The sequence below is a fragment of the Pseudophryne corroboree genome, assembly GCF_028390025.1.
Source record: "Pseudophryne corroboree isolate aPseCor3 chromosome 3 unlocalized genomic scaffold, aPseCor3.hap2 SUPER_3_unloc_1, whole genome shotgun sequence".
Classification (NCBI taxonomy): Eukaryota; Metazoa; Chordata; class Amphibia; order Anura; family Myobatrachidae; genus Pseudophryne; species Pseudophryne corroboree.
The window spans coordinates 3,707,589-3,734,147 of record NW_026967493.1 but is presented as its reverse complement, the minus strand read 5'-3'; the positions used below and the strand labels follow the sequence as shown (position 1 = coordinate 3,734,147).

At 50.4% G+C, this 26,559-nt stretch overlaps 1 protein-coding gene across 3 annotated transcripts; it reads right to left on the bottom strand.

The window, feature by feature from the left end:
• Positions 1-292: 292 nt before the first annotated feature.
• On the bottom strand, positions 293-26,558 carry LOC134983112 (gastrula zinc finger protein XlCGF26.1-like). 3 transcript variants are annotated; one of them, XM_063948828.1, is made up of 7 exons: positions 26,277-26,558; positions 24,781-24,904; positions 24,571-24,668; positions 23,856-24,057; positions 17,294-17,370; positions 15,329-15,443; positions 293-1,670 (listed from the first exon to the last, which is right to left on the bottom strand). In XM_063948828.1, exons 2-7 carry the CDS (start codon positions 24,863-24,865, stop codon positions 331-333), a joined length of 1,917 nt encoding a protein of 638 aa, XP_063804898.1. In that variant the 5' UTR covers positions 24,866-24,904; positions 26,277-26,558; the 3' UTR covers positions 293-330. The 3 variants fall into 3 exon arrangements, with proteins under 3 accessions (XP_063804898.1, XP_063804897.1, XP_063804899.1); XM_063948827.1 differs by lacking the exon at positions 26,277-26,558 and adding an exon at positions 25,648-25,824; XM_063948829.1 differs by lacking the exon at positions 24,781-24,904.
• Between the last annotated feature and the right edge of the window lies 1 nt (position 26,559).

Genomic DNA, 26,559 nt, shown 5'->3' with positions numbered 1-26,559 from the left:
TAAACCATACCTAGATATTTCTCGGCAAAATGTCTATGTACAGACACAACCCTTATAGTTTTATTATGTATAAAGATTATTTATGACCCCATATAACATCTTTGTGATCTAATTACTGTGCAGAGTTATAGCCAAAGTCTAATAGAAGAAAACTACTGTATGTTGCAGTCTTCTGTTGATGAAACACATTCCACCTATGGCTGTGGATGGTAATTTATAACATGTAAATATATTGTGCAAGTAAAGATTTAAAAGACCCCTATAAATCAGTGATGTCAATACAACATGTAAATATGTTTTCACATTTTTTTATTCTTTACATTAATAATATCAACGTAATAATGTCTTTTTCCCACCCGTGTGAGTTCTCTGATGCACAACAAGGGTTGTTTTTTGCGTAAAACATTTCCCACACACAGAACATGGAAACGGCTTCTCACCCGTATGAATTCTCTGATGGGAGACAAGAGTTGATTTACAAGCAAAATGTTTCACACAGTCAGAGCACGGAAACGGCTTCTCACCTGTGTGAGTTCTCTGATGTCTGTCAAGAGTTGATTTGCAGGCAAAACATCTCCCACACTCAGAACAGAGAAATGGCTTATCACCTCTGTGATTTCTCAGATGTTTGAAAAGATTTGAGTGTGTTGTAAAACATTTCCCACACTCAGAGCATAAAAATGGTTTCTCACCTGTGTGACTTCTCTGGTGTATAAGAACGTCTGATTTTTGTACGAAACATTTCCCACATTCAGTACACGAAAATGGTTTCTCACCTGTGTGAGTTCTCCGATGTGGAATCAGCTTTGATTTTCGTGAGAAACATTTCCCACACTCAGAACAAGAGAATGGTTTCTCACCTGTGTGAGTTCTCTGATGTATTGTTAGCTTTGATTTCCGTCTGAAACATTTCCCACACTCAGAACAAGAGAACGGTTTCTCACCTGTGTGAATTCTCTGATGTGCAACCTGCTTTGATTTCTGTGTAAAACATTTCCCACACTCGGAACAAGAGAACGGTTTCTCACCTGTGTGAACTCTAAGATGTACAACAAGCTGTGATTTTTGTGAGAAACATTTCCCACACTCAGAACATGGAAATGGTTTTTCACCTGTGTGACTACTCTGATGTGTAGCAAGCTGTGATTTCAGGGTAAAACATTTCCCACACTCAGAACAAGAGAACGGTTTCTCACCTGTGTGAGTTCCCTGATGTGCAATCAGCTTTGATTTCCGTGTGAAACATTTCCCACAGTCAAAACAACAGAACGGTTTCTCACCTGTGTGAACTCTAAGATGTTCAGTAAGATGTGATGCCTGTGAGAAACATTTCTCACACTCAGAACATGAAAATGGTTTCTCACCTGTGTGAGTTCTCTGATGTCTAACAAAGACTGAATGTTTTAAGAAACATCTCCCACACTCAGAACAGGGGAACATTTTAGCACCTGTAGGGCTTGTTCTATGTGTAATATCATCTAATGTATCAGCAGAACACTCTTTATGATTAGAGGGATCAGATGACGTATCTTCCTTGTCCAATACTGGATGTACATTTAGTGTAATAGGGGTTTCTCCTGGAGAATCTTGTACGATGTTATCTTCTATTTTATAATCTGAAGACAAAAGGAGACGACCCCCCGAGGTATTCCTGCTTCTGCATCCATCTGCTGGGAATAACATACATATTTGGAAATAGATATTTTCTTTCTGCATTAAGTAAAAATTCATACTATGGGGGGAATGTGTTTAGCTTGTGTAACTCCATCTTGTGCGCTGTGGGAGTCACTGTAACCGGCAAATACAGTAGTAACGCCTTTCCTGATTGGTGCTCGCACCTCCTAAGGTCACAAGCAGAGATCAGAGCAATCACACTAAGGGGGTCATTTAAATCATATCGGACCCCCGATATCCCGTCTAAAGTGACGGGAGATAGAGGGGTGATATTCAAATGCCCCCCCCCCCATTATTGTGCCAATTACAGTTGGGTTTAGGCGCGAAAAGCACCTAAACCCGACCCAAGTAAAAGGAGTGATCGTGAAAACACCCGTTTGGGCACCCAAATGGGTCTCTTTACGCGCATTTCAGCTCGCTTTCCCCGGGGGTAGCGAGCTAAAATTAACCTGTCGCGCCCGTCGACAGCAATATTGGAATACTGCCGGAAGGTACGAATGCAGATTGGAAGGCGGGGTACATTTGAATCTGGCCCTAAGAATCCCTGTTTGAGATACCCTCCCCATGTCAGTGCAGCAGTGACATGGGGAGGGAGTAGCAGGACAGGTGACAGCAGAATGATGAGGACAGAGTGTAGCAGAGCACAGTATAAGGAAAGTGCAGCAGTGACATGGGGAGGGAGCAGCAGGACAGGTGACAGCAGAATGATGAGGACAGAGTGTAGCAGAGCATAGTATAAGGAACGTGCAGCAGTGACATGGGGAGAGGAGCAGCAGGACAGGTGACAGCAGAATGAGGAGGACACAGTGCAGCAGAGCACAGTATAAGGAACGTGCAGCAGTGACATGGGGAGAAGAGCAGCAGGACAGGTGACAGCAGAATGATGGGGACACAGTGTAGCAGAGCACAGTATAAGGAACGTGCAGCAGTGACATGGGGAGGGAGCAGCAGGACAGGTGACAGCAGAATGATGAGGACAGAGTGCAGCAGAGCACAGTATAAGGAACGTGCAGCAGTGACATGGGGAGAGGAGCAGCAGGACAGGTGACAGCAGAATGATGGGGACACAGTGTAGCAGAGCACAGTATAAGGAATGTGCAGCAGTGACATGGAGAGGAGCAGCAGGACAGGTGACAGCAAAATGATGAGGACAGAGTGCAGCAGAGCACAGTATAAGGAACGTGCAGCAGTGACATGGGGAGAGGAGCAGCAGAATGATGAGGACAGAGTGTAGCAGAGCACAGTATAAGGAAAGTGCAGCAGTGACATGGGGAGGGAGCAGCAGGACAGGTGACGGCAGAATGATGAGGACAGAGTGTAGCAGAGCACAGTATAAGGAACGTGCAGCAGTGACACGGGGAGGGAGCAGCAGGACAGGTGACAGCAGAATGATGAGGACAGAGTGTAGCAGAGCATAGTATAAGGAACGTGCAGCAGTGACACGGGGAGAGGAGCAGCAGGACAGGTGACAGCAGAACGAGGAGGTCAGAGTGCAGCAGAGCACAGTATAAGGAACGTGCAGCAGTGACATGGGGAGGGAGCAGCAGGACAGGTGACGGCAGAATAATGAGGACACAGTGTAGCAGAGCACAGTATAAAAACGTGCAGCAGTGACATGAGGAAGGGAGCAGCAGGACATGTGACAGCAGAATGATGAGGACAGAGTGTAGCAGAGCACAGTATAAGGAACGTGCAGCAGTGACATGGGGAGGGAGCAGCAGGACAGGTGACAGCAGATGATGAGGACAGTGTAGCAGAGCACAGTATAAGGAACGTGCAGCAGTGACATGGGGAGAGGAGCAGCAGGACAGGTGACAGCAGAATGATGAGGACACAGTGTAGCAGAGCACAGTATAAGGAATGTGCAGCAGTGACATGGGGAGAGAGCAGCAGGACAGGTGACAGCAGAATGATGAGGACAGAGTGCAGCAGAGCACAGTATATGGAACGTGCAGCAGTGACATGGGGAGAGAGCAGCAGGACAGGTGACAGCAGAATGATGAGGACAGAGTGCAGCAGAGCACAGTATAAGGAACGTGCAGCAGTGACATGGGGAGAGGAGCAGCAGAATGATGAGGACAGAGTGTAGCAGAGCACAGTATAAGGAAAGTGCAGCAGTGACATGGGGAGGGAGCAGCAGGACAGGTGACAGCAGAATGATGAGGACAGAGTGCAGCAGAGCACAGTATAAGGAACGTGCAGCAGTGACATGGGGAGAGGAGCAGCAGGACAGGTGACAGCAGAATGATGAGGACAGAGTGTAGCAGAGCACAGTATAAGGAAAGTGCAGCAGTGACATGGGGAGAGGAGCAGCAGGACAGGTGACAGCAGAATGATGAGGACAGAGTATAGCAGAGCACAGTATAAGGAACGTGCAGCAGTGACACGGGGAGAGGAGCAGCAGGACAGGTGACAGCAGAATGAGGAGGACAGAGTGTAGCAGAGCACAGTATAAGGAACGTGCAGCAGTGACACGGGGAGAGGAGCAGCAGGACAGGTGACAGCAGAACGAGGAGGTCAGAGTGCAGCAGAGCACAGTATAAGGAACGTGCAGCAGTGAAATGGGGAGAGGAGCAGCAGGACAGGTGACGGCAGAATAATGAGGACACAGTGTAGCAGAGCACAGTATAAAAAACGTGCAGCAGTGACATGAGGAAGGGAGCAGCAGGACAGGTGACAGCAGAATGATGAGGACAGAGTGCAGCAGAATACAGTATAAGGAACGTGCAGCAGTGACATGGGGAGAAGAGCAGCAGGACAGGTGACAGCAGAATGATGAGGACAGAGTGTAGCAGAGCACAGTATAAGGAACGTGCAGCAGTGACATGGGGAGGGAGCAGCAGGACAGGTGACAGCAGAATGATGAGGACAGAGTGCAGCAGAGCATAGTATAAGGAACGTGCAGCAGTGACATGGGGAGGGAGCAGCAGGACAGGTGACAGCAGAATGATGAGGACAGAGTGTAGCAGAGAGTAGTATAAGGAACGTGCAGCGGTGACATGGGGAGGGGAGCAGCAGGACAGGTGACAGCAAAATGATGAGGACAGAGTGTAGCAGAGCACAGTATAAGGAATGTGCAGCAGTGACACGGGGAGAGGAGCAGCAGGACAGGTGACAGCAGAATGATGAGGACAGAGTGCAGCAGAGCAACGTATAAGGAACGTGCAGCAGTGACACGGGGAGGGAGCAGCAGGACAGGTGACAGCAGAATGATGAGGACAGAGTGTAGCAGAGCACAGTATAAGGAACGTGCAGCAGTGACACGGGGAGAGGAGCAGCAGGACAGGTGACAGCAGAACGAGGAGGTCAGAGTGTAGCAGAGCACAGTATAAGGAACGTGCAGCAGTGACATGGGGAGGGAGCAGCAGGACAAGTGACGGCAGAATAATGAGGACACAGTGTAGCAGAGCACAGTATAAAAAACGTGCAGCAGTGACATGAGGAAGGGAGCAGCAGGACAGGTGACAGCAGAATGATGAGGACAGAGTGCAGCAGGGCACAGTGTAAGGAACGTGCAGCAGTGACATATGGAGAGGAGCAGCAGGACAGGTGACAGCAGAATGATGAGGACAGAGTATAGCAGAGCACAGTATAAGGAACGTGCAGCAGTGACATGGGGAGAGGAGCAGCAGTGCAGGTGACGGCAGAATAATGAAGACACAGTGAAGCAGAGCACAGTATAAAAAACGTGCAGCAGTGACATGGGGAGGGAGCAGCAGGACAGGTGACAGCAGAATGATGAGGACAGAGTGTAGCAGAGCACAGTATAAGGAACGTGCAGCAGTGACATGGGGAGGGAGCAGCAGGACAGGTGACAGCAGAATGATGAGGTCAGAGTGCAGCAGAGCACAGTATAAGGAACGTGCAGCAGTGACATGGAGGAGAGCAGCAGGACAGGTGACGGCAGAATGATGAGGACAGAGTGTAGCAGAGAGTAGTATAAGGAACGTGCAGCGGTGACATGGGGAGGGGAGCAGCAGGACAGGTGACAGCAAAATGATGAGGACAGAGTGTAGCAGAGCACAGTATAAGGAATGTGCAGCAGTGACACGGGGAGAGGAGCAGCAGGACAGGTGACAGCAGAATGATGAGGACAGAGTGCAGCAGAGCAACGTATAAGGAACGTGCAGCAGTGACACGGGGAGGGAGCAGCAGGACAGGTGACAGCAGAATGATGAGGACAGAGTGTAGCAGAGCACAGTATAAGGAACGTGCAGCAGTGACACGGGGAGAGGAGCAGCAGGACAGGTGACAGCAGAATGATGAGGACAGAGTATAGCAGAGCACAGTTTAAGGAACGTGCAGCAGTGACACGGGGAGGGAGCAGCAGGACAGGTGACAGCAGAATGATGAGGACAGAGTGCAGCAGAGCACAGTATAAAAAACGTGCAGCAGTGACATGGGGAGAGCAGCAGGACAGGTGACAGCAGAATGATGAGGTCAGAGTGCAGCAGAGCACAGTATAAGGAACGTGCAGCAGTGACATGGAGGAGAGCAGCAGGACAGGTGACGGCAGAATGATGAGGACAAAGTGTAGCAGAGAGTAGTATAAGGAACGTGCAGCGGTGACATGGGGAGGGAGCAGCAGGACAGGTGACAGCAAAATGATGAGGACAGAGTGTAGCAGAGCACAGTATAAGGAATGTGCAGCAGTGACACGGGGAGAGGAGCAGCAGGACAGGTGACAGCAGAATGATGAGGACAGAGTGTAGCAGAGCACAGTATATGGAACGTGCAGCAGTGACACGGGGAGAGGAGCAGCAGGACAGGTGACAGCAGAATGATGAGGACAGAGTATAGCAGAGCACAGTTTAAGGAACGTGCAGCAGTGACATGGGGAGGGAGCAGCAGGACAGGTGACAGCAGAATGATGAGGACAGAGTGCAGCAGAGCACAGTTTAAGGAACGTGCAGCAGTGACACGGGGAGAGGAGCAGCAGGACAGGTGACAGCAGAATGATGAGGACAGAGTATAGCAGAGCACAGTTTAAGGAACGTGCAGCAGTGACATGGGGAGGGAGCAGCAGGACAGGTGACAGCAGAATGATGAGGACAGAGTATAGCAGAGCACAGTTTAAGGAACGTGCAGCAGTGACACGGGGAGAGGAGCAGCAGGACAGGTGACAGCAGAATGATAAGGACAGAGTATAGCAGAGCACAGCATAAGGAAAGTGCAGCAGTGACATGGGGAGGGAGCAGCAGGACAGGTGACAGCAGAATGAGGAGGACAGAGTGTAGCAGAGCACAGTATAAGGAACGTGCAGCAGTGACACGGGGAGAGGAGCAGCAGGACAGGTGACAGCAGAATGATGAGGACAGAGTATAGCAGAGCACAGCATAAGGAAAGTGCAGCAGTGACACGGGGAGGGAGCAGCAGGACAGGTGACAGCAGAATGATGAGGACAGAGTATAGCAGAGCACAGCATAAGGAAAGTGCAGCAGTGACATGGGGAGGGAGCAGCAGGACAGGTGACAGCAGAATGATGAGGACAGAGTGCAGCAGAGCACAGTTTAAGGAACGTGCAGCAGTGACACGGGGAGAGGAGCAGCAGGACAGGTGACAGCAGAATGATGAGGACAGAGTATAGCAGAGCACAGTATAAGGAACGTGCAGCAGTGACACGGGGAGAGGAGCAGCAGGACAGGTGACGGCAGAATGATGAGGACAGAGTATAGCAGAGCACAGTATATGGAACGTGCATCAGTGACATGGGGAGGGAGCAGCAGGACAGGTGACAGCAAAATGAGGAGGACAGAGTGTAGCAGAGCACAGTATAAGGAACGTGCAGCAGTGACATGGGGAGGGAGCAGCAGGACAGGTGACAGCAGAATGAGGAGGACAGAGTGTAGCAGAGCACAGTATAAGGAACGTGCAGCAGTGACATGGGGAGGGAGCAGCAGGACAGGTGACGGCAGAATGAGGAGGACAGAGTGTAGCAGAGCACAGTATAAGGAACGTGCAGCAGTGACATGGGGAGGGAGGGAGCAGCAGGACAGGTGACGGCAGAATGAGGAGGACAGAGTGTAGCAGAGCACAGTATAAGGAACGTGCAGCAGTGACATGAGGAAGGGAGCAGCAGGACAGGTGACAGCAGAATGATGAGGACACAGAGTACTCCCCTCCCTCCACGTGGCAGCCATTACTCCCCGCCCTCCACGTGGTGCAGCCATTACCCTCCCTCTCTCCACGTGGCAGCCATTACTCCCCTCCCTCTACGTGGCTGCAATTACCCCCCCTCCCTCCATGTGGCTGCCATTACCTCCCTCTCTCCATGTGGCTGCCATTACCCCCCGCCCTCCACGTGGCAGCCATTACCCCCCGCCCTCCACGTGGCAGCCATTACCCCCCGCCCTCTATGTGGCAGCCATTACACCCCTCCCTCTACGTGGCTGCCATTACTGCCCTCCCTCTACGTGGCTGCAATTACCCCCCCCCCCTCCCTCCACATTGCAGCCATTACCCCCCCTCCCTCCACGTGGCTGCCATTACCCCCCTCCCTCCATGTGGCTGCCATTACCCCCCTCCCTCCATGTGGCTGCCATTACCCCCCTCCCTCCATGTGGCTGCCATTACCCCCCTCCCTCCATGTGGCTGCCATTACCCCCCTCCCTCCATGTGGCTGTCATTACCCCCCTCCCTCCATGTGGCTGCCATTACCCCCCTCCCCCCATGTGGCTGCCATTACCCCCCTCCCTCCATGTGGCTGCCATTACACCCCTCCCTCCATGTGGCTGCCATTACACCCCTCCCTCCATGTGGCTGCCATTACCCCCCTCCCTCCATGTGGCTGCCATTACCCCCCTCCCTCCATGTGGCTGCCATTACCCCCTCCCTCCATGTGTCTATGATTGCCTCTCCTCCCATGCTGCTGAGCTGCAGACAGGAAGTGAACACACAGACACTTCCCCTCTGAGCACTGTGGGGCAGCCTGACTGATGTGTCACAGAGCGATCAGAGTTGCATTAGTGAAATCCATTCCGTCTGCATAACATCCGTCACCCATCAAGCCCTGCCAGCCCGCCCCTAGCTCCCCCCTTCTGTACACTGACTGTATTGGAGCTGACATCGTGCTGGGATTAGGAGGCATTACACATCCCGGGACAGACTAAAATGTAATGGTCTCCCAGAAGCAAGTTCCCTGATGGGGGATTTTTATCACTGATGGAACATTTGCCCCGCAGTCACTACCTTACAATATGCCCTGGACTGTGGGAGATCATCAGGACAGAGCTGGAGAATGGAGCTGGGTGCAAATGGCCGAATGCAGAAAGGAGGAAGTAGAAGGATAGAGAAGGATAAAGTGACAGATCAGAAGGTGAAGAGCATCCGAGCATAGTGACTGCAGAGGAGCGGCTGCACAGGGACAGACATGTTGAGGCTGGTGAGAAGGGGAGTTTGTGTGACGAGTGTGTACTGTGATCGGGTGTGTGTGATCTTAGGAGGGAGGAGGACAATGGTGCCGCAGAGATCCAATGTCTGTGTCCTAGGACACAGCTCAGATCTCTACACCAGAATGAGACGTCTACTTATAATAGATGGTCAGATCTCTGGGCTGGTAACACAGTGACATGATGTGAGGGGGGAGAGCAGGAGTATAATAGGGGCTGATGGCTCCTGATGTATGAGATACACCAGAGAGTGTGGGGAGGAGACTGGTCAGATCTCTGGGCTGGTAACACACAGTGATATGATGTGAGGGGGAGAGCAGGAGTATAAATAAGATTTTACTTACCGATAAATCTATTTCTCGTAGTCCGTAGTGGATGCTGGGACTCCGTAAGGACCATGGGAATAGCGGCTCCGCAGGAGACAGGGCACAAAATAAAAGCTTGAGTATCAGGTGGTGTGCACTGGCTCCTCCCCCTATGACCCTCCTCCAAGCCAGTTAGGATACTGTGCCCGGACGAGCGTACATAATAAGGAAGGATATTGAATCCCGGGTAAGACTCATACCAGCCACACCAATCACACCGTACAACTCGTGATCTGAACCCAGTTAACAGTATGATAAATGCAAAGGAGCCTCTGAAAAGATGGCTCAACAATAATAACCCGAATTTTTCTTGTAACAATAACTATACACAAGTATTGCAGACAATCCGCACTAGGGATGGGCGCCCAGCATCCACTACGGACTACGAGAAATAGATTTATCGGTAAGTAAAATCTTATTTTCTCTAACGTCCTAAGTGGATGCTGGGACTCCGTAAGGACCATGGGGATTATACCAAAGCTCCCAAACGGGCGGGAGAGTGCGGATGACTCTGCAGCACCGAGTGAGAGAACTCCAGGTCCTCCTCAGCCAGGGTATCAAATTTGTAGAATTTTGCAAACGTGTTTGCCCCTGACCAAGTAGCTGCTCGGCAAAGTTGTAAAGCCGAGACCCCTCGGGCAGCCGCCCAAGATGAGCCCACTTTCCTTGTGGAATGGGCTTTTACCGATTTTGGCTGTGGCAATCCTGCCACGGAATGTGCAAGCTGAATTGTACTACAAATCCAACGAGCAATCGTCTGCTTTGAAGCAGGAGCACCCAGCTTGTTGGGTGCATATAGGATAAACAGCGAGTCAGATTTCCTGACTCCAGCCGTCCTGGAAACATATATTTTCAAGGCCCTGACAACGTCCAGCAACTTAGAGTCCTCTAAGTCCCTAGTAGCCGCAGGTACCACAATAGGTTGGTTCATGTGAAATGCAGAAACCACCTTAGGTAGAAATTGAGGACGAGTCCTCAATTCCGCCCTGTCAGAAAGAAAAATTAGGTAAGGGCTTTTACATGATAAAGCCGCCAATTCTGACACACGCCTGGCTGACGCCAAGGCCAACAGCATCGACACCTTCCACGTGAGATATTTTAAATCTACCGTAGACAATGGTTAGAACCAATGTGATTTTAGAAATCTCAACACAACATTGAGATCCCAAGGTGCCACTGGAGGCACAAAAGGAGGCTGTATGTGCAGCACCCCTTTCACAAATGTCTGAACTTCAGGTACTGAAGCCAGTTCTTTCTGGAAGAATATCGACAAGGCCGAAATTTGAACCTTAATGGACCCTAATTTTAGGCCCATAGACAGTCCTGTTTGCAGGAAATGCAAGAATCGACCCAGTTGAAATTCCTCTGTAGGGGCCTTCTTGGCCTCACACCACGCCACATATTTACGCCAAATGCGGTGATAATGTTTTGCGGTTACTTCCTTTCTGGCTTTTACCAGAGTAGGGATTACTTCTTCTGGAATGCCCTTGTCCTTCAGGATCCGGCGTTCAACCGCCATGCCGTCAAACGCAGCTGCGGTAAGTCTTGGAACAGACAAGGCCCCTGCAGTAGCAGGTCCTTTCTTAGAGGTAGAGGCCACGGTTCGTCCGTGAGCATCTCTTGAAGTTCCGGGTACCAAGACCTTCTTGGCCAATCCGGAACCACGATTATAGTTCTTACTCCTCTCCTTCTTATGATTCTCAATACTTTTGGTATGAGGGGCAGAGGAGGGAACACATACACTGACTGGTACACCCACGGCGTTACCAGAGTGTCCACTGCTATTGCCTGAGGGTCCCTTGACCTGGCGCAATATCTGTCCAGTTTTTTGTTTAGACGTGACGCCATCATGTCCACCTTTGGTTTTTCCCAACGGTTTACAATTTGGTGGAAGACTTCTGGGTGAAGTCCCCACTCTCCCGGGTGAAGGTCGTGTCTGCTGAGGAAGTCTGCTTCCCAGTTGTCCACTCCCGGAATGAACACTGCTGACAGTGCTATCACATGATTTTCCGCCCAGCGAAGAATCCTTGCCGTTTCTGCCATTGCCCTCCTGCTTCTCGTGCCGCCCTGTCTGTTTACGTGGGCGACTGACGTGATGTTGTCCGATTGGATCAACACCGCCTGACCCTGAAGCAGAGGTTTTGCTTGAATTAAGGCATTGTAAATGGCCCTTAGTTCCAGAATGTTTATATGAAGAGATGTTTCCATGCTTGACCACAAGCCCTGGAAATTCCTTCCCTGTGTGACTGCTCCCCAGCCTCTCAGGCTGGCATCCGTGGTTACCAGGATCCAATCCTGAATGCCAAATCTGCGGCCCTCTAGTAGATGAGCACTCTGAAGCCACCACAGGAGAGACACCCTTGTCCTTGGCGACAGGGTTATCCGTTGATGCATCTGAAGATGCGATCCGGACCATTTTCCCAGTAGATCCCACTGAAACGTTCTTGCATGGAATCTTCCGAATGGAATCGCTTCGTAAGAAGCCACCATTTTTCCCAGGACCCTTGTGCACTGATGCACTGATACCTGTCCTGGTTTTAGGAGGTTCCTGACTAGCTCGGATAACTCCCTGGCCTTCTCCTCCGGGAGAAACACCTTCTTCTGGACTGTGTCCAGAATCATTCCTAAGAACAGTAGACGTGTCGTTGGAATCAGCTGCGATTTTGGGATATTTAGAATCCATCCGTGCTGACTTAGCACTACCTGAGATAGTGCCACTCCGACTTCTAACTGTTCCTTGGTTCTTGCCCTTATCAGGAGATCGTCCAAGTAAGGGATAATTAAGATGCCTTTTCTTCGTAGAAGAATCATCATTTCGGCCATTACCTTGGTAAAGACCCGAGGCGCCGTGGACAATCCAAACGGCAGCGTCTGAAACTGATAATGACAGTTTTGTACTACAAACCTGAGGTACCCTTGGCGAGAAGGGTATATTGGGACGTGGAGATAAGCATCCTTGATGTCCAGCGACACCATATAGTCCCCCTCTTCCAGGTTCGCTATCACCGCTCTAAGTGACTCCATCTTGAATTTGAACCTTTTTATGTAAGTGTTCAAAGATTTTAGATTTAAGATTGGTCTCACCGAGCCGTCCGGCTTCGGTACCACAAATAGTGTGGAATAATACCCCTTCCCCTGTTGTAAGAGGGGTACCTTGATTATCACCTGCTGGGAGTACAGCTTGTGAATGGCTTCCAGAACTGCCTCCCTGTCGGAGGGAGACTTTGGTAAAGCAGACTTCAGGAACCGATGAGGAGGAAACGCCTCGAATTCCAGTTTGTACCCCTGCGATACTACCTGTAGAATCCAGGGATCCACTTGCGAGTGAGCCCACTGCGCGTTGAAATTCTTGAGACGGGCCCCCACCGTGTCTGAGTCTGCTTGTAAAGCCCCAGCGTCATGCTGAAGACTTGGCAGAAGCAGGGGAGGGCTTCTGCTCCTGGGAAGCGGCTGCATGGTGCAGTCTTTTTCCTCTTCCTCTGCCCTTGGGCAGAAAAGAGTGGCCTTTTGCTCGCTTGTACTTATGGGAACGAAAGGACTGAGTTTGAAAAGACTGTGTCTTTTTCTGCTGATGTGAAGTAACCTGGGGTAAAAAGGTGGATTTTCCAGCCGTTGCCGTGGCCACCAGGTCTGTTAGACCAGCCCCAAATAACTCCTCCCCCTTATACAGCAATACTTCCATGTGCCGTTTGGAATCTGCGTCCCCTGACCACTGTCGGGTCCATAATGCTCTTCTGGCAGAGATGGACATTGCGCTTACTCTTGATGCCAGGGTACAAATATCCCTCTGCGCATCACGCATATATAGCAATGCATCCTTTAAATGTTCTATAGTTAACAAAATATTGTCCCTATCCAGGGTATCAATATTCTCAGTCAGGGAATCCGCCCATGCGACTCCAGCACTGCACATCCAGGCTGATGCGATTGCTGGTCGCAGTATAACACCAGTATGTGTGTATATACTTTTCAGGATATTTTCCAGCCTCCTATCAGCTGGTTCTTTGAGGGTGGCCGTATCAGTGGACGGTAACGCTACTTGTTTAGATAAACGTGTGAGCGCCTTATCTACCCTAGGGGGTGTTTCGCACCGCGCCCTAACCTCTGGCGGGAAAGGGTATAGTGCTAATAATTTATTAGAAATTAGCTGTTTTTTATTGGGGGAAACCCACGCTTTATCACACACCTCATTTATCTCATCTGACTCAGGAAAAACTATTGGCAGTTTTTTCACACCCCACATAATACCCGCCTTTGTGGTACTTGTAGTGTCAGAAAGGTTCAATGCCTCTTTCATTGCCGTGATCATGTAACGTGTGGCCCTACTGGACATTACGTTTGTCTCGTCACCGTCGACACTAGACTCAGTATCTGTATCTGGATCCGTGTCGACCCACTGAGGTAGCGGACGTTTTAGGGCCCCTGAGGGTGTCTGAGACGCCTGAACAGGCACTAATTGATTTGCCGGCTTTCTCATGTCGTCAACAGTTTTTTGTAAAATGCTGACATTATCACTTAATTGCTTAAACACAATCATCCAGTCAGGTGTCGACTCCCTAGGGGGTGACATCACTAATACAGGCAACTGCTCCGCCTCCACCTCATTTTCCTCCTCATACATGTCGACACACGCGTACCGACACACAGCACACACACCGGGAATGCTCTGATAGAGGACAGGACCCCACTTAGCCCTTTGGAGAGACAGAGGGAGAGTCTGCCAGCACACACCCAGCGCTATATATATATATACAGGGATAACCTTATATGAGTGTTAAACCCTTATAGCTGCTGTTTTGTTATAATCTGCTGCCAAAATGCCCCCCCTTCTCTTTTTTACCCTGAATCAGAAGCAGGACTGCAGGGGAGAGTCAGGGAGCCGTCCTTCCAGCGGAGCTGTGAGGGAAAAATGGCGCCAGTGTGCTGAGGAGATAGGCCCCGCCCCTTCACGACGTCCTCATCTCCCGCTTTTCCTGTGTAAAATGGCAGGGGAAAAAATACATCCATATAGCCCTGGAGCTATATGTGATGTATTCCTTTAGCCAGCTAAGGTGTTTGATTTATATTGCGTCTCAGGGCGCTCCCCCCCCAGCGCCCTGCACCCTCAGTGACCGGAGTGTGAAGTGTGCTGAGAGCAATGGCGCACAGCTGCGGTGCTGTGCGCTACCTTAGTCTTGAAGACAGGATGTCTTCTGCCGCCGCTTTCACCGGACCTCTTCGTCTCTTCTGGCTCTGTAAGGGGGACGGCGGCGCGGCTCCGGTGACCCATCCAGGCTGAACCTGTGATCGTCCCTCTGGAGCTAACGTCCAGTAGCCTAAGAAGCCCAATCCACTCTGCACTCAGGTGAGTTCGCTTCTTCTCCCCTTAGTCCCACGGTGCAGTGAGCCTGTTGCCAGCAGGACTCACTGAAAATAAAAAAACCTAACTAAACTTTTATTCTAAGCAGCTCAGGAGAGCTACCTAGTTTGCACCCTTCTCGGCCGGGCACAAAAATCTAACTGGCTTGGAGGAGGGTCATAGGGGGAGGAGCCAGTGCACACCACCTGATACTCAAGCTTTTATTTTGTGCCCTGTCTCCTGCGGAGCCGCTATTCCCATGGTCCTTACGGAGTCCCAGCATCCACTTAGGACGTTAGAGAAATAGGGGCTGATGGCCCCTGATGTATGAGATACACCAGAGAGTGTGGGGAGGAGACTGGTCAGATCTCTGGGCTGGTAACACAGTGACATGATGTGAGGGGGAGAGCAGGAGTATAATAGGGGATGATGGCTCCTGATGTATGAGATACACCAGAGAGTGTGGGGAGGAGACTGGTCAGATCTCTGGGCTAGTAACACACAGTGACATGATGTGAGGGGGAGAGCAGGAGTATAATACATACTTAGTGACTATTGCTTACCTGTGCCGATATCTGTAGGGATTTCCTCCTCACTACACAGCTGATCACCCTTCACATATGTCTCATCTTCCTCTTTTATAACTTCTACTTTAATAATAGTATTAAAGGCTTCATCCTAAACAATACACAAAACAATAAAAATAAAAACTTCAAAAGTGTTCGATTTAATCATGATTAGACAAATATAAATATCCAAGTATATATATGGAGACAGTCCCCCAATCAAGGCCCTTTGGAGAGACAGAGAGAGAGTATGCCAGCACACACCCAGCGCCACCGGAATAAAATCCCAGTCAGTACAGCGCTTTTATAAAAATACACTCACTGCGCCAAATAAATGTGCCCCCATTCCCTCTGTTTTGCCCTCTGTACTAGTATTCAGCAGGGGAGAGTCCGGGGAGCCAGCTTCTCTGCAGCGTGCTGTGGAGAAGATGGCGCTGGTTAGTGCTGAGGAATCAAGCTCCGCCCCCTCACCGGCGGGCTTCGATCCCGCTCAAATCTTTATACTAGCGCGGGTTTTTGTAATATACTGCTTCCGCAGTATATAACTATGACAGTGTCCCTAAAGGTTTATTAATTGCTGCCCAGGGCGCCCCCCTGCGCCCTGCACCCACACAGTGCCGCCAGTGTGTCTGTTAATGTGGGAGCAATGGCGCGCGTTAACTCATAGAAGATCTGAAGTCTTCTGCCGCCTTTGCAGTCTTCTTTCTTCTCATACTCACCTGGCTTCTATCTTCCGGCTCTGTGAGGAGGACAGCGGCGCGGCCCTGGTACGAACGGCGAGGGTGAGACCTACGTTACGACCCTCTGGAGCTAATGGTGTCCAGTAGCCTAAGAAGCAGAGCCTATCATTGAAGTAGGTCTGCTTCTCACCCCTCAGTCCCACGATGCGGGGAGCCTGTTGCCAGCAGTGCTCCCTAAAAATAAAAAAACTAACAAAAAGTATTTTTCAGAGAAACTCAGGAGAGCTCCCCTGCAGTGCACCCAGTCTCCTCTGGGCACAGAATCTAACTGAGGTCTGGAGGAGGGGCATAGAGGGAGGAGCCAGTGCACACCCATGTAAAGTCTTTAGAGTGCCCATGTCTCCTGCGGAGCCCGTCTATACCCCATGGTCCTTACGGAGTCCCCAGCATCCTCTAGGACGTAAGAGAAATAAACTTTACCAGGAAAGCTCTGTAGAGCTCCCATCGCTGTGACCGGCTCCTCCGGGCACATTTTCTAAACGGAGTCTGGCAGGAGGGGAATAGCAGGAGGAGCCAGCCCACACTCTCAAACGCTTAAAGTGCCATTGGCTCCTGGTGGACCTGTCTATACCCCATGGTACTAATATGGACCCCAGCATCCTCTAGAACGTCAGAGAAATATCTGATTTGTTTCATTGAGATTAAACAAGATACATATATCAGCATATGAGACCCTCACAGTGGGCCTTATTCAGACCTGATTGCTCGCTAGGGTTTTTTGAGAGCTGCGAGCAGATAGTCGCCGCCCATATGGGAGTGTATTTTTGCTTTGCAAGTGTGCGAACACATGAGCAGCCGAGCAGTACAAAAATGTTGTTTTGTACAGTTTCTAAGTAGCCCAGATCTTACTCATCGGCTGCGATCACATCAGCCTGTCCGGGACCGGAATTGACGTCAGACACCCGCCTTACAAACGCTTGGACACGCCTGCATTTTCCCAAACACTCCCAGAAAACGGTCAGTTGACACCCACAAACGCTTTCTTCCTGTCAATGTCCTTGCAATCGGCTGTGCGAATGGGTCTTCATTAAATCCATCGCTCAGCAACAATCCGCTGTGTACCCGTAAGATGCGCCTGCGTATTGCGGTGCATATGCATGCGCAGTTCTGACCTCATCGCAGCGCAGCTAAAAAACCTAGCGTGCGATCAGGTCTGAATTATGCCCAGTTTCTCTACATATCAATGCACATTGGTATTTGGGGAGACCCCCAATTCACCTACCTGACCCTCCACTCTGTGATCCTGGGAATAAAGAGGACGGGGACATCTCTCTGGAATATTCCTGTTACTGGCTCCATCTGTAGGAGACACACAGTGACTGAGTACATTGTATATATGGGATTATCAGAAGTGTATCTAGGTGGCCCCCATAGCTGCTCTCTCCATTACACTACATGACAGTCTCCTCTTACCCAGTGATGTGAGGGGCCGGTGATTCTCCATCATCACGTCCTTGTACAGACCCCTGTGTTCCTCTATATACTCCCACTCCTCCATGGAGAAATAGACAGTGACATCCTCACACCTTATAGGAACCTGACACACACAATGATACAGTCATCACCCAGACACATCCCCTGGTGTTACTGTATAATGTCCCATTCCCAGCAGTCACCTGTCCAGTCATCACCCAGACACATCCCCTGGTGTTACTGTATAATGCCCCATTCCCAGCAGTCACCTCTCCAGTCATCACCCAGACACATCCCCCGGTGTTACTGTATAATGTCCCATTCCCAGCAGTCACCTCTTCAGTCATCACCCAGACACATCCCCTGGTGTTACTGTATAATGTCCCATTCCCAGCAGTCACCTCTCCAGTCATCACCCAGACACATCACCTGGTGTTACTGTATAATGTCCCATTCCCAGCAGTCACCTCTCCGGTCACATCCCCTGGTGCTACTGTAATGTCCCATTCCCAGCAGTCACCTCTCCGGTCACATCCCCCGGTATTACTGTATAATGTCCCATTCCCAGCAGTCACCTCTCCAGTCATCACCCAGACACATCACCTGGTGTTACTGTATAATGTCCTATTCCCAGCAGTCACCTGTCCAGTCATCACCCAGACACATCCCCTGGTGTTACTGTATAATGCCCCATTCCCAGCAGTCACCTCTCCAGTCATCACCCAGACACATCCCCTGGTGTTACTGTATAATGTCCCATTCCCAGCAGTCACCTCTCCAGTCATCACCCAGACACATCCCCTGGTGTTACTGTATAATGTCCCATTCCCAGCAGTCACCTCTCCAGTCATCACCCAGACACATCACCTGGTGTTACTGTATAATGTCCCATTCCCAGCAGTCACCTCTCCGGTCACATCCCCTGGTGCTACTGTAATGTCCCATTCCCAGCAGTCACCTCTCCAGTCACCCCCCCCCCCCCCGCCCCCCGGTGTTACTGTATAACGTACCATTCTCAGCAGTCACCTCTGTCACATCCCCCAGTGTTACTGTATAATGCCCCATTCCCAGCAGTCACCTCTCCAGACACATCCCTCGGTGTTACTATATAACTTCCCATTCCCAGCAGTCACCTCTCCGGTCACATCCCCCGGTATTACTGTATAATGTCCCATTCCCAGCAGTCACCTCTCCAGTCACATCCCCTGGTGTTACTGTATAATGTCCCATTCCCAGCAGTCACCTCTCCGGTCACATCCCCTGGTGTTACTGTATAATGTCCCATTCCCAGCAGTCACCTCTCCGGTCACATCCCCCAGTGTTACTGTATAATGTCCCATTCCCAGAATTCACCTCTCCGGTCACATCCCCTGGTGTTACTGTATAATGTCCCATTCCCAGCAGTCACCTCTCCAGTCACATCCCCTGGTGTTACTGTATAACGTCCCATTCCCAGCAGTCACCTCTCCAGTCATCACCCAGACACATCCCCTGGTGTTACTGTATAATGTCCCATTCCCAGCAGTCACCTCTCTGGTCATCACCCAGACACATCCCCTGGTGTTACTGTATAATGTCCCATTCCCAGCAGTCACCTCTCCAGTCATCACCCAGACACATCCCCTGATGTTACTGTATAATGCCCCATTCCCAGCAGTCACCTCTCCAGTCACATCCCCTGGTGTTACTGTATAATGTCCCATTCCCAGCAGTCACCTCTCCAGTCACCCCCCCCCCCCCCGGTGTTACTGTATAACATACCATTCTCAGCAGTCACCTCTGTCACATCCCCCAGTGTTACTGTATAATGCCCCATTCCCAGCAGTCACCTCTCCAGACACATCACTCGGTGTTACTATATAACTTCCCATTCCCAGCAGTCACCTCTCCGGTCACATCCCCCGGTATTACTGTATAATGTCCCATTCCCAGCAGTCACCTCTCCAGTCACATCCCTGGTGTTACTGTATAATGTCCCATTCCCAGCAGTCACCTCCCTGGTCACATCCCCCGGTGTTACTGTATAATGTCCCATTCCCAGCAGTCACATCCCCCGGTGTTACTGTATAATGTCCCATTTCCAGAATTCACCTCTCCGGTCACATCCCCCGGTGTTACTGTATAATGTCCCATTCCCAGCAGTCACATCCCCCGGTGTTACTGTATAATGTCCCATTCCCAGCAGACACCTCTCTGGTCACATCCCCCGGTGTTACTGTATAATGTCCCATTCCAAGCAGACACCTCTCTGGTCACATGCCCTGGTGTTACTGTATAATGCCCCATTCCCAGCAGTCACCTCTCCAGACACATCCTCTGGTGTTTCTGTATAATGTCCCATTCCCAGCAGTCACCTCTCCAGACACATCCCCCGGTGTTACTGTATAATGTCCCATTCCCAGCAGTTACCTATCCAGTCACATCCCCTGGTGTTACTGTATAATGTCCCATTCCCAGCAGTCACCTCTCTGGTCACATCCCGTGGTGTTACTGTATAATGTCCCATTCCCAGCAGTCACCTCTCTGGTCACATCCCGTGGTGTTACTGTATAATGTCCCATTCCCAGCAGTCACCTCTTCAGTCATCACCCAGACACATCCCCCGGTGTTACTGTACAATGTCTCATTCCCAGCAGTCACCTCCCCTGGTGTTACTGTATAATGTCTCATTCCCAGCAGTCACCTCTCCGGTCACATCCCCTGGTGTTACTCTATAAATGTCCCATTTCCAGCAGACACCTCTCCGGTCACATCCCCCGGTGTTACTGTATAAAGTCCCATTCCCAGCAGTCACCTCCCCTGGTGTTACTGTATAATGTCCCATTCCCAGCAGTCACCTCTCTGGTCATCACCCAGACACATCCCCTGGTGTTACTGTATAATGTCCCATTCCCAGCAGTCACCTCTCCAGTCATCACCCAGACACATCCCCTGGTGTTACTGTATAATGCCCCATTCCCAGCAGTCACCTCTCCAGTCATCACCCAGACACATCCCCTGGTGTTACTGTATAATGTCCCATTCCCAGCAGTCACCTCTCCAGTCATCACCCAGACACATCCCCTGGTGTTACTGTATAATGCCCCATTCCCAGCAGTCACCTCTCCGGTCATCACCCAGACACATCCCCCGGTGTTACTGTACAATGTCCCATTCCCAGCAGTCACCTCTCCAGTCATCACCCAGACACCTCCCCCCTGGTGTTACTGTATAATGTCCCATTCCCAGCAGTCACCTCTCCAGTCACATCCCTGGTGTTACTGTATAATGTCTCATTCCCAGCAGTCACCTCTCCAGTCAGCAGCTGAATGATCTTGTTGGCGAGTTCCAGGATCTTCTGGTCATTGTGCCTCTCATGTATCAGTGAGTGAGGTTGAGGCACCGTGATGGGGCTCTGGGTGCTGCTCAGTCCTCCTGACACCTTGTCTTACACGGATGCCCATCATTCCACCCATATACCCATCAGACTTTCCCAGATGCAAATTAAAAGCCCATGAGACCTCCCCACATTACCCCTTATTACAGACCTCCACACATACCCACTGGGCGCACCATCTGCCTTGTATATTGTTGGTAAACTTTAATACCTGCGATGTTACATCTGATAAATAAATTTGGCATATTCACTGGTTATAAGATGAGCATTAATAGGTTGGAATTCAGCCTGGTCACTACTTACACTGGATTATCACTGGTCATTATCAGTGTCCCAATATAAAATAGACAGACACTTACACATATAATAATCTCCCTGTATTCTCAGTGTTACACAACTCATACTACACCCCCGCCATAACAGAACTATCCCGGAACACTGGAAACTCCTGCACGTGCCCCTACTGGGCAGGAACGGGGTCACCTGTAAGATAACGCACCTGGTGCAGTAACTGCAGACAAGTAACAGAGCCGGAGGATCAGGAATCCCTGACACTGCACACGTCAGCACCACGCACTGATTACATACATGTCAGGACGGCTGCTGGACCCAGATCATGTTATGTAACAGGGACTATTCCACCCATGTTCCCCGGCTGCCCTGTTACATTTACCTCACTCTGCCCTCCCCAAATCACTGCTACTAAATATCACATGGAAAGATGGGAGCTACACTATGTTCTGTATTCTTTCCGACGGAAAGGACCCGACAGCTCTCTATTCAATCCTGGGCCAAACCAGACAGGTTTGTTCCGTTCCCAATAGTGTCAATCCGACTTTTTTTTTTAAAGTCGGATTGACATTGTCGGAAACTGGGCTAAAACCTGTTGGGTTTGGCCCCGCTTCCGACAATACACGCGGCTCGGCGACCGTAGCCACTGATCTGCGCGTATTCTGACAAGCCGGGTTTCCCGACTTGTTGGAAGAAAAGGACAGACATTGAATACAGTAGGTCGGAACCCCTTCCCACCTCAATCAGTTGGAAACTGACGTCTTTCTGACAAGATGGCAGTTTCTGACTCCTATTGAATACGGCCCTATGTATGAGATAAAAACTAACGATACTGAGATTTGGTGTAATCTAGCGGTGTGGGATTTGGAAACATATGGCTAGGGGTTGGATATGGCTGACCGGCACTGAGGATCCCAGCGGTCAGCATACCGACAGAATCCCTGCAGAATGACGGCGGGGGCGAATGCAATGAAGCACCTTGCACGCTCACCACGCTGTGGGCTCGGTGGACACCCACCAGTGGGACAGCCCCTGCTAGTTGGCATGCCGACCGTTGTGATTTAGAGGGGTCGGGATGTCGCCGTCGGTAAAGTGACCGCCAGTCACATACTGTAACTACATCCCATGACTAGGAAGGAAAGATAAGGGCACTGTATTGCTCATTTGGGCCTACTTGAGACCTGATCGCTGGGCTGCTAATTTTGTTGTCCTGCGATCAGATAGTCACCGCCCAAGGGGAGTGTAAATTCACCCGTGCCAGTGTGCAATCGCGTGTGTACGCCGTGCTAAGAATGTCCCTCAGTCAGCAGACAGCTGCAAATCCGTTCACCCCACTCACCATCGAATGATTTTTCCCAGTGTGTACATTCTGTGTGCAGCCCAGGACTTACTCCTACAGTGCGATGAGAACAGGCTGATCGGGGCCGGAGCTGATGTCACACACCCTCCCTGAAAACGCTTGGCCACGCCTGCGGTTTCCCTGACACTCCCAGAAAACGGTCAGTTACCACCCACAAATTTCCGTACCAGCCTGTCGCTGACCGGCGATGCCTGTTGTTTGGCAACGCGCGTGTGCATTGCGGTGCATACGCAGTCTATCGATAATCGCCTGCTGTGCAGAAACGCACAGCAGCGATTAGGTCTGAATCGGGCCCTATGGGCCTAATTCAGCAAGGATCACTATCGAGACTGAAATTGCGATTGTCTCAAAACTGTAACCCATGCGACCGCAACTTTGCGTATGAAGTCAGAGAGGTGCGATCCATACACAGAAACAGAATACCATCGATAGTTGCGTTTGACCCATGCCTTAATCAGAATAATCCGGACGCAGTGGCATCGGCGCCATGCACGCAATCACAGCTGACTACAGAACACCAGTCCTTCCCCATACTGGGTTAAAACGAAAACTAAACAGGGGTCCCCTCACTTGGGGGATGATTCTGACCTGCACACTGCTGTGACCTCTTTGGCGCAGTCGCGTTTGTACGCTAACGGTATCATCAGCCCGCCTGGTCACTCCTGATCTCCTCATTGCTCTGCAGCACAGAGATCGGACAGGCTGTGCCAGATACTGCTGGATATACGGGATTGTTGGATTACATGGTGTGAGCTGCGAAGCTGTATAAGGATTCCCATACAGTATAATCATGAAGACACTCTGTACTGCAGCTGATATTATAAATGAAAAGGGTTCAAGTTTGGGTGATGGACGCTAATCACACCGCCATATATCAGCAGGCCGAGAGGCATATACTGTACATATAACACTCTGCAATTGCAGCGCCACCTGTAGTCTGTGGTTCCTTAATAGCGACCTCACTATATATTTACTGATAGGTCTCCGCAAATCTGGACTCATTTCCATCCCAGGCCAGGGAGTCTAATAGGGACTAATGACTCTGGACGCTCCAACTGGGCAGATGAATACAGCTGTCCTGGCAGAGGAGGGTGTAGAATAAGACAGAAGTTCCCAAGCACCGTAACAGTCCAGGCTTCAAGAATAACCATGTTTGGTCACAGGTGACTTAATAAGTACCTCAGTCAATTAAATTTAAGTATCTGTACTCAGCTAAGAATATACTTAAAACCTGGTCTGTTAGGGTGCCTTGAGGACCAAGTTTGGGAACCTCTGTGATAAGAGATTGCTGTAATGACTGAACAAGGAGAATATGTGACTCTGTACTCAGTGATTATTACTCACCTGTGCTGATATCTGCAGGGATTTCCTCCTCCTTACACTGCTGATCTATCATCACATACGTCTCTTCTTCTTCCTCCTTACACTGCTGATCTATCATCACATTCGTCTCTTCTTCTTCCTCCTTACACTGCTGCTCTATCATCACATACGTCTCCTCTTCCTCTTTTATATCTTCTACCTTAATATTAGTCAGATTTGCACTCTAAATAATGCACAAAACAAGATAACACAAATTATGTCTTAATTCATTCATTATAGAATACTAGCATATAAGAATCAGACAGCTTCTCCATAGATCATAGGAGTTCGGTATGTGTGACCGACGGGCCGGCATCCCGGCTGTGAGATGGCGTGTGTGTGTGTGTGTGTGTGTGTGTGTGTGTGTGTGTGTGTGTGTGTGTGTGGCAACGAAAACCCTTGTGGACTCGCTGCGCTGGCCACAAGTTCTATTCCCACTCTATGGGTGTCGTGGACACCCATGAGTGGGAATAGTCGCCAACTATCGGGATTGTTAGGGAATGAGATCCCGGTGTCGGTGTTGTGACAGGCAGTGTGCTCATTCTAGCAACCTGCAGCTAATCAGTGAGGAGGGCACATTTTAGACATGATGTATTACTACAGCTATTATATGCCCTCCCTCACAGATAAGCTGCAGAGTGCTAGAATGAGCACTAGATCATGTAATGATAAGTCACAAACCCTAAATTCCACCTACCTGATGCTCCTGTGGGACACTGTGATTCTCCTCTGTACAATCCGGGGAATACAGACGACGGGGACATCTCTCTGGGGTATTCCTGTTACTGGCCCCATCTGTAAGGACACCCAATGACGGAATTAATTGTTTATGAGTTACTTTCAGGTGAGGTGTGTATCTAGGTGGACCTTAAAATGTTATCCTCTTTACAGGAAAGTCTCCTCTTACCCAGTGATGTGAGGGGCCGGTGATTTTCCATCATCACGTCCTTGTACAGACCCCTGTGTTCCTCTATATACTCCCACTCCTCCATGGAGAAATAGACAGTGACGTTCTCACACCTTATAGGAACCTGACACACACAATGATACAGTCATCACCCAGACACATCCCCTGGTGTTACTGTATAATGCCCCATTCCCAGCAGTCACCTCTCCAGACATCACCCAGACACATCCCCTGGTGTTACTGTATAATGCCCCATTCCCAGCAGTCCCCTCTCCAGTCATCACCCAGACACATCCCCTGGTGTTACTGTATAATGTCCCATTCCCAGCAGTCACCTCTCCAGTCATCACCCAGACACATCCCCTGGTGTTACTGTATAATGCCCCATTCCCAGCAGTCCCCTCTCTGGTCACATCCCCCGGTGTTACTGTATAATACCCCATTCCCAGCAGTCACCTCTCCGGTCACATCTCCTGGTGTTACTGTATAATGTTCCATTCCCAGCAGTCACCTCTCCAGTCATCACCCAGACACATCTCCTGGTGTTACTGTATAATGTCCCATTCCCAGCAGTCACCTCTGTTGGTGAGTATAATGGTGTGCACACACGGTGTGATATTTCTTTCGATTTTGACTACATAGTAAAAATCGAAAGGAAATATAGTGCGTATTGCACCATGTGTATAGTCGGCAGTCAATGTCAGGCTGTACGGCACATCGCGCTGACACCTGTGATGAGGGTCTGAGTCCTGACTAATCCCTCAGACCACACCCCATCCTACCTCCACTGATGCCAGTAAGATCTCTACATATGCCCCATCATACATCTCTATATGCCAAGTATAAGACTATGAGACCTTCGCTCACCCACATGCCCAGCAGACACCCCTCAGATCCCACTTGTAAGCCATTAGACCTTCTCCACCTTCCTATCAAACTTCCCCTCCATATGGGAACCAGAGCTTCCCACATGCTGCTCACACGCTAGGGATGGCCGCCGCAGGGACACTGGCTGATGGTTTAACCGTCCATGGTTACTGAGTGCACGGTTGATTCTATATCAGAGTGGGAGAAGGGACCTTCTGACGTACCTAGGGGAGGAGACCCGTCACCAGGGGGAGGAGCTACGGCCGAACAAGGTACCCGAAAAGTACCCTCGCGGGCTTGCTTCGGGCACGGTGGCTCGCTCCGCTCGCCACCTAATTACTAAAGGTAATAGTTGGTGGCGTGGATACTAGAGCAACTGTACCGCTGGCGTAGCTTCTCCCCTTTGTGTCGTGGCTCCTCCCCCTGACGGTAAAAGTCCCTTAGGCCACTTGGATCTAGCCTCCACCATGCTTGTAACCCCCCATATACAACAGGGGGAGGCAGCCTGTGGCACTACACATCCCCAGCATGCCCTAACCATAACACTGCGACTGGGCATGCTGGGCTATGTAGTACCACAGGTCCCCTGCCCCTGATATACAGTATGAGTGAGGTAGAGTCTAGTTTACCTGGAACGGAGAACGAAGAAAACATTTAGGTGCTGTAAGGGCGGAAGTTCTCTCCTGCCCTCTCGTTTTGTCACGTCCAGGTCCTTAGCACGAAGGTAACATAGACACAACCGTATGGGTGAGAGAAGAAGCCGCACACGTGATCATCGCCGATAACACAGGACATTACCTCCTACTGCCACTAACCGGGAGGAGGCTGCACACCACTTCCTGCTTGGGAGGGGTCAGCACTTCCGGTCTAGCGCAGCCACATCCGGCCTGTGCGTTCCACGTTACTTCCGGG

Bases quoted from the DNA above. Each gene is read 5' to 3' on its own strand.
- LOC134983112 (XM_063948827.1), bottom strand. From the start codon at position 25,752: ATGTGGGAAGCTCTGGTTCCCATATGGAGGGGAAGTTTGATAGGAAGG. The intron at 15,444-17,293 runs GTAGGTGAATTG...TGTATTGTTTAG, and splicing joins ATCACAGAGTGGAGGGTCAG to GATGAAGCCTTTAATACTAT. The intron at 1,671-15,328 runs GTAAGCAATAGT...TGTTATTCCCAG, and splicing joins CCCTACAGATATCGGCACAG to CAGATGGATGCAGAAGCAGG.